Source organism: Telmatherina bonti (assembly GCF_933228915.1).
Source record: "Telmatherina bonti genome assembly, chromosome: 12".
Taxonomy (NCBI): Eukaryota; Metazoa; Chordata; class Actinopteri; order Atheriniformes; family Telmatherinidae; genus Telmatherina; species Telmatherina bonti.
This window is the reverse complement of record NC_136610.1, coordinates 4,120,163-4,129,198: the sequence shown is the minus strand read 5'-3', so window position 1 is coordinate 4,129,198 and position 9,036 is coordinate 4,120,163. Positions and strand designations below refer to the sequence as shown.

At 46.4% G+C, this 9,036-nt stretch overlaps 1 protein-coding gene across 1 annotated transcript in view; it reads right to left on the bottom strand.

Moving 5' to 3' along the window:
• Positions 1-846: 846 nt before the first annotated feature.
• The window catches only part of slc7a11 (solute carrier family 7 member 11), a gene marked incomplete at its 5' end in the record, with an annotated part of 110,893 nt that continues 102,703 nt past the window's right edge, over positions 847-9,036 (bottom strand). The window contains 4 exons of the mRNA XM_079249707.1: positions 847-959; positions 2,853-3,030; positions 4,124-4,273; positions 4,381-4,477. Of these exons, the coding sequence (XP_079105833.1) occupies positions 904-959; positions 2,853-3,030; positions 4,124-4,273; positions 4,381-4,477 (481 nt within the window). The 3' untranslated portion in view covers positions 847-903. The remainder of the gene's footprint in view (positions 960-2,852; positions 3,031-4,123; positions 4,274-4,380; positions 4,478-9,036) is intronic.

The window sequence follows — 9,036 nt, the reverse complement described above, 5'->3', positions numbered from 1 at the left end:
GAGCCACAAGGCAGCAGTTACACAGACAAATTACCTGCAAATCCCACCCAGGGGGAACGGAGAGGAGCCACATCAGCAGCCTGCACACCAGTTCCACACACAGCTCAGTAAGAATGTAACCACACCAGGTCACAGGGGGCCAAGCCGCTTCATTCCTGATGCAGGAGGAGGAGGTGGTGCTGATGCTGTCTGACTGGCAAACGTGAAATGTGAGGGAGAGAGAGCAGATAAGGTCAGAGTGGTGATGGAAAGTCATAATAATGATTGAGTCAAATGGCAAAGGTCCTAATGGGAGAACTGGACCATCTGCATGCTAAAAGCAGAGCAGCAGCAGCACACTGTTCACAGCCCAACCTCCATCACAAAACTCAGGAAAATGCCTGTTTCTCTGGTACTGCACGCGTTCTTAGTAACCATGCAGTTGTAAACAGTTTTATCTGACGTGAACATTAGAAACAACTCATTGATCTGAGCAATAGTTGAAGAAATGAATAAATAGAACTGAAGGTGAAAACACTGCTTGAACTTGTGTTTTATTTCTGTGAATATTACTGGAATACTGAGACTGTTTAATAAACTATAAACAAAAACATGAATAACAAAGATGGCTGCTCTGAATTCAAGTGAATGTTGATTTAAATGAGATAAAAATACAGAAATTTCACACTTCAAACAGGAAATATAACAAAGAGTATAAAATATGATCATGATGCTGCTTCCAACACACATTTCTATTCTTTCAATAAAAATCATCATTATGGTTCAGTTTGTGAGTCAGTTTTTCTGCAGGTTGATGTGAACTCGCGGCGTCTCCACGGCGGCGAGCTGGACTCCAGTTTGAGAGACACTGAACTGGTCCTGCTGCGTTTCAACCAGCAGCAGAACATCCGAGTCTCTACGTTGCTACTGGTCTGCTGGGACCACCTCCAGCAGGATCTGCAACGTTCTGTTGAAGGAATCTGAAAGACAACAAAAACATAGAAATAACCTCCGAGATAAACAAACAAATACGATGTGGAAAGAAAGAAGGAATAAAAAAAAGTTTTGTATGAACTCCAAAAGCAAACAGCAGGCAGGTCGGTGCAATGGATTTATCTCACTGGAACCAGTCGAACTGAAGTTAATAAAATAATTTATTTCATTTAACTGACCTGGAAAAAAGTTAAATAAATAGAGTTTATTTTAACTGAAATTAATTTTAATTTAATTTATTGAGATTGTGAAAAAAACTGAACTAAACTGAATGGAAATAAAACAAATAAAAGTTGTTGAACTGAGTTCAAGCTGAAACTGACTGAATGGAAAAGTGAACTAGTTCCAGATGCACCTGTTCCTCCTCCAGATCCTCCCTGGATCACCTGGACCCCAACCTGGACCCCAACCTGAACCCCAACCTGGACCCTAGCCTGGACCCCAACCTGAACCCCAACCTGAACCCCAACCTGGACCCCAACCTGAACCCCAACCTGGACCCCAACCTGGACCCCAGCCTGGACCCCAACCTGGACCCCAACCTGGACCCCAGCCTGGACCCCAGCCTGAACCCCAACCTGGACCCCAACCTGGACCCCAGCCTGGACCCCAACCTGGACCCCAACCTGAACCCCAACCTGGACCCCAACCTGGACCCCAGCCTGGACCCCAACCTGGACCCCAACCTGAACCCCAACCTGGACCCCAACCTGAACCCCAACCTGGACCCCAACCTGAACCCCAACCTGGACCCCAACCTGAACCAACCTGAACCCCAACCTGAACCCCGACCTGAACCCCAACCTGGACCCCAACCTGGACCCCAACCTGAACCAACCTGAACCCCAACCTGAACCCCGACCTGAACCAACTTGAACCCCAACATGAACCCTAACCTGAACCCCAACCTGAACCCCAACCTGGACCCCAACCTGGACCCCAACCTGAACCAACCTGAACCCCAACCTGAACCCCAACCTGAACCAACCTGAACCCCAACCTGAACCCCGACCTGAACCAACTTGAACCCCAACATGAACCCTAACCTGAACCCCAACCTGAACCCCAACCTGGACCCCAACCTGGACCCCAACCTGAACCAACCTGAACCCCAACCTGAACCCCGACCTGAACCAACTTGAACCCCAACATGAACCCTAACCTGAACCCCAACCTGAACCCCAACCTGAACCAACCTGAACCAACTTGAACCCCAACATGAACCCTAACTTGAACCCCAAGTTAGGGTTCGCAGCACGCATCAAATTTAACGCTTTGCTTCTGGTTTACAAAACAATAACTCAAACGGCTCCCGTCTACCTTCACTCCGTAATCCAGACCTACACTCCCTCTCCACAGCTACGTTCCACCAGTGAAAGACGCCTCGTGTTACCACCACAATGTGGGACTAAATCACCAGCCAGACTCTTTTCCTCTGTTGTGCCACGATGGTGGAATGATCTCCCAAACTCTGTCCGCTCTGCAGAGTCCCTGTCTACTTTTAATAACAAGCTGAAGACTCAGCTCTTCAAGGAGAACTTCCACACTTAGTATAGCTATTAATTCTTTGTATTTTAACATATTATGGGGTGGGAAGGGAGTAAAAAAAAAATAAATAAATAAATAAATAAAACAAAAAAATAAATAAATAAAAAAAATAAAAAGCCTGTAGCACTTCATGGAAGGACCTGCGTCCAACTGGACAGTCCACCAGAACCTTCCTACCATGTCCTCTACTGTCTGATTTCCTGCTTGTGTTGTTCTCACTCAGATGTAAGTCGCTTTGGATGAAAGCGTCTGCTAAATGACTGTAGAATAGAATAGAATAGAATAGAATAGAATAGAATAGCTTATTGATCATTTCCAGCTGCCAGTGTTACCTATCGCTCTCTGGAGCCACTTGGGTCGGTTGCTGAAGTAGATAAACGTGTAATAAGCAGGGATGCCGGTGAGCGAAATAGCAAAGCCGATGCCTGTGTTGACGGGGTCGGAGTACAGGGACAGGAAGACCATGAAGAAACACGTACAGCAGAAGACCACCGGGATGAAGAGCGGGACCTGTGGACAAGATAAGATGCGTGAATTCACCCTTCTCATGGTTTCTGTGTATAAAAGCAGCTCAGACTCATCTGCTGTATGACAGACATGAGGAGCGACGGGACGGCGTGCTGTGGAACCACAGAGTGGTAAAAGCATCGAGTCGGATGGGTGAGAAATGGCGTAACACGCTGTGAAAGTACGGTGGCTGTCAGTGGCCAAAACTCTCCCAGACATTTTTATCCCTAACTGGATCCAGTTGCAACCATAACTGCCGTACAGGTAACTACTTCCTCATTGTGTGCAGGTGTGCTGTCTTCTTCTGTGGTCTGTTTGACACCTTACTCCCCCCAGACAAACAAAGCTGCTGTTGCAAACACGCGCAGAGGCAGCGCTAGCTGCTGCAGATGTGTGACCTTACGGCTGCTCAACGCTGGAAGTCTTCATACTGTAAATCTGTTAAATCTTCTCTTTGGTTTGAATCAATTATGAAACTTATTTATTTTTATGTTCCAAGCTCAGAGCTCAGGAGCTAAATTTACTTATTACATGTGTATTAGTATGAATTTCTGTGTATTTACTGCCATATGAAGCACTTTTTAGCCGTGATTTAGAAACATTAAAGAATTCTTTAAACACAGTTCTGATCTCAGCTGCTGTGACGACATGGAGTCAGTCGTTCTGCAGTGGGAAAGATTATCATTTTAATAATATTCTATTATTATTTAATCAGATTACATTAATTTATTATGATTCTTTTCATTGTGAATAATCTGTAAATATTTCTGTTGGACTTGTATTCTTGCTCTTATTCTCATTAGAACAGTTTATTATTCCTCCTCGTGTTGTTACTGATGTCTCATTGTGTTTCTGCAGACAAGCTGAACATGTATATATGACATGTACAAACGTGCACGTGTGCAAACGAGTACATGAACCCTGTAAACCTCTTAGATCCTGCGGTACCTGCTGGTTTAGGGATTTAAACAACATTTTAGTCTGTGATGACGAATTCAGGATGCCGCTCAACATCTCAACACGGTTCAGGTACATGTACGGCAGTCTGAGTCTGGATCCAGCTGGAACAGCTGTGTGCAGATGTGGAACCACTGACCTTAAAGGGACGGGGAAGGTCAGGTTTGGTATATCGCAGGTAGATCAAACCCACGACCACCACACCGATGAACAGCCAGCGCAGGAAGCTCATGAAGTTTAACAGGCTGTAGATGTCCCCCACAAACAGCTGCAGCATGGTCATCGGGTACTGCACACACACACACACACACAAACATACACTGGTTGTGATTCCTTCAGCTGCTTCCTGCCTCACTCTGCAGCGTTCCCTCATTTACATGCCAGTTGTTTACTGACCAGTATGAGGACGGCAGCCAGTGGAGTGTGTCTGCGCACGTGGATCATAGACAGGACCTCAGGGAGCTGTCCTTCTCGTGAGGCGACGTAGAACATTCTGGTGAACAAGCAAGTCAGACGTTTAGATAAACAGAGAAACAGTCAGCTGCACATAAAGACCACACTCAGTTTGTTCACCATGAAAACATCTCATAGGAATATTTTATTGGTAGCAGAGCAACAGGAAACAAGTGATACGTCCCACAAATGAACCCACTTCTTATTGATCTTAGGTGATGACTGATGAGGACCTGAGCGAGAAGCAGGAGGACACGGATCAGAAAACCAAGAAGGAACAATCAGTGCAGAAACTGCAGGAAGGAGGTTTAATTTCACCGCAGCTTGTAAAGCTTTAAGTGACATCTCAACGTTAGTGTTTCACTTCAGGTGTTTGACGTGGTTTTTGTCAGCCAACACAAGGTGAAAGAAACCAAGCCTACAAACTGACTGAAACACATGCAAGTAAAGCTCTGGAAAACTGATTAAATATTTACTGAGTCATAAGAGAAAAATCAGTTAACATGTGGTTTAATCCGTTTTTTCCCTTTATTTTATGAAAACAAAAAGTGGAGTGGCAGCGTGTTCAGGGTGTTAGCGCCTGGGATGGATTTCAGCTTCCCAGAGACCCTGAACTGGACAAAGCAGATTAAATTTATTTTTGTGATGAGAATCTCCCGTTTTACCTCATCATGATGAGAATCTCCCGTTCCACCTCATCACGATGAGAATCTCCCGTTCCACCTCATCATGATGAGAATCTCCCGTTCCACCTCATCACCATGAGAATCTCCCGTTCCACCTCATCACCATGAGAATCTCCCGTTCCACCTCATCATGATGAGAATCTCCCGTTCCACCTCATCATGATGAGAATCTCCCGTTCCACCTCATCACCATGAGAATCTCCCGTTCCACCTCATCACCATGAGAATCTCCCGTTCCACCTCATCACCATGAGAATCTCCCGTTCCACCTCATCATGATGAGAATCTCCCGTTCCACTTCATCATGATAAGAATCTCCCGTTCCACCTCATCATGATGAGAATCTCCCGTTCCATCTCATCATGATGAGAATCTCCCATTCCACCTCATCACCATGAGAATCTCCCGTTCCACTTCATCATGATGAGAATCTCCCGTTCCACCTCATCATGATGAGAATCTCCCGTTCCTTCTCATCATGATGAGAATCTCCCTTTCCACCACCTCATCACCATGAGAATCTCCCGTTCCACTTCATCATGATGAGAATCTCCCGTTCCACCTCATCACCATGAGAATCTCCCGTTCCACCTCATCATGATGAGAATCTCCCGTTCCACCTCATCATGATAAGAATCTCCCGTTCCACCTCATCATGATGAGAATCTCCCGTTCCACTTCATCATGATAAGAATCTCCCGTTCCACCTCATCATGATGAGAATCTCCCGTTCCATCTCATCATGATGAGAATCTCCCGTTCCACCTCATCACCATGAGAATCTCCCGTTCCACTTCATCATGATGAGAATCTCCCGTTCCACCTCATCACCATGAGAATCTCCCGTTCCACCTCATCATGATGAGAATCTCCCGTTCCACCTCATCATGATAAGAATCTCCCGTTCCACTTCATCATGATGAGAATCTCCCGTTCCATCTCATCATGATGAGAATCTCCCGTTCCACCTCATCATGATCAGAATCTCCCGTTCCACCTCGTCATGATGAGAATCTCCCGTTCCATCTCATCATGATGAGAATCTCCCGTTCCACCTCATCACCATGAGAATCTCCCGTTCCACCTCGTCATGATAAGAATCTCCCGTTCCACCTCATCACCATGAGAATCTCCCGTTCCATCTCATCATGATGAGAATCTCCCGTTCCACCTCATCATGATGAGAATCTCCCGTTCCTTCTCATCATGATGAGAATCTCCCTTTCCACCACCTCATCACCATGAGAATCTCCTGTTTCACCTCATCATGATGAGAATCTCCCGTTCCACCTCATCATGATGAGAATCTCCCGTTCCACCTCATCATGATGAGAATCTCCCGTTCCACCTCATCATGATGAGAATCTCCCGTTCCACCTCATCATGATGAGAATCTCCCGTTCCACCTCATCATGATGAGAATCTCCCGTTCCACCACATCATGATGAGAATCTCCCGTTCCACCTCATCATGATGAGAATCTCCCGTTCCACCTCATCATGATGAGAATCTCCCGTTCCACCTCATCATGATGAGAAGCTCCCGTTCCACCTCATCATGATGAGAATCTCCCATTCCACCTCATCATGATGAGAATCTCCCGTTCCACCTCATCACCTTGAGAATCTCCCGTTCAACCTCATCATGATGAGAATCTCCCGTTCCACTTCATCATGATGAGAATCTCCCGTTCCACCTCATCATGATGAGAATCTCCCGTTCCACCTCATCATGATGAGAATCTCCCGTTCCACCTCATCATGATGGGAATCTCCCGTTCCTTCTCATCATGATGAGAATCTCCCTTTCCACCACCTCATCACCATGAGAATCTCCCGTTCCACTTCATCATGATGAGAATCTCCCGTTCCACCTCATCATGATGAGAATCTCCCGTTCCACCACCTCATCACCATGAGAATCTCCCGTTCCACTTCATCATGATGAGAATCTCCCGTTCCACCTCATCATGATGAGAATCTCCCGTTCCACCTCATCATGATGAGAATCTCCCGTTCCACCTCATCATGATGGGAATCTCCCGTTCCTTCTCATCATGATGAGAATCTCCCTTTCCACCACCTCATCACCATGAGAATCTCCCGTTCCACTTCATCATGATGAGAATCTCCCGTTCCACCTCATCATGATGAGAATCTCCCTTTCCACCACCTCATCACCATGAGAATCTCCCGTTCCACTTCATCATGATGAGAATCTCCCTTTCCACCACCTCATCACCATGAGAATCTCCTGTTTCACCTCATCATGATGAGAATCTCCCTTTCCACCACCTCATCACCATGAGAATCTCCTGTTTCACCTCATCATGATGAGAATCTCCCGTTCCACCTCATCACCATGAGAATCTCCCGTTCCACCTCATCATGATGAGAATCTCCCGTTCCTTCTCATCATGATGAGAATCTCCCGTTCCACCTCATCATGATGAGAATCTCCCGTTCCACTTCATCATGATGAGAATCTCCCGTTCCACCTCATCATGATGAGAATCTCCCGTTCCACCTCATCACCTTGAGAATCTCCCGTTCCACTTCATCATGATGAGAATCTCCCGTTCCACCTCATCATGATGAGAATCTCCCGTTCCACCTCATCATGATGAGAATCTCCCGTTCCACTTCATCATGATGAGAATCTCCCGTTCCACCTCATCATGATGAGAATCTCCCGTTCCACCTCATCATGATGAGAATCTCCCGTTCCACCTCATCATGATGGGAATCTCCCGTTCCTTCTCATCATGATGAGAATCTCCCTTTCCACCACCTCATCACCATGAGAATCTCCCGTTCCACTTCATCATGATGAGAATCTCCCGTTCCACCTCATCATGATGAGAATCTCCCGTTCCACCACCTCATCACCATGAGAATCTCCCGTTCCACTTCATCATGATGAGAATCTCCCGTTCCACCTCATCATGATGAGAATCTCCCGTTCCACCTCATCATGATGAGAATCTCCCGTTCCACCTCATCATGATGGGAATCTCCCGTTCCTTCTCATCATGATGAGAATCTCCCTTTCCACCACCTCATCACCATGAGAATCTCCCGTTCCACTTCATCATGATGAGAATCTCCCGTTCCACCTCATCATGATGAGAATCTCCCTTTCCACCACCTCATCACCATGAGAATCTCCCGTTCCACTTCATCATGATGAGAATCTCCCTTTCCACCACCTCATCACCATGAGAATCTCCTGTTTCACCTCATCATGATGAGAATCTCCCGTTCCACCTCATCACCATGAGAATCTCCCGTTCCACCTCATCATGATGAGAATCTCCCGTTCCTTCTCATCATGATGAGAATCTCCCGTTCCACCACCTCATCACCATGAGAATCTCCCGTTCCACTTCATCATGATGAGAATCTCCCTTTCCACCACCTCATCACCATGAGAATCTCCTGTTTCACCTCATCATGATGAGAATCTCCCGTTCCACCTCATCATGATGAGAATCTCCCGTTCCACCTCATCATGATGAGAATCTCCCGTTCCTTCTCATCATGATGAGAATCTCCCTTTCCACCACCTCATCACCTTGAGAATCTCCTGTTTCACCTCATCATGATGAGAATCTCCCGTTCCACCTCATCATGATGAGAATCTCCCGTTCCACCTCATCATGATGAGAATCTCCCGTTCCTTCTCATCATGATGAGAATCTCCCGTTCCACCACCTCATCACCATGAGAATCTCCCGTTCCACTTCATCATGATGAGAATCTCCCTTTCCACCACCTCATCACCATGAGAATCTCCTGTTTCACCTCATCATGATGAGAATCTCCCGTTCCACCTCATCACCATGAGAATCTCCCGTTCCACCTCATCATGATGAGAATCTCCCGTTCCACCTCATCATGATGAGAATCTCCTG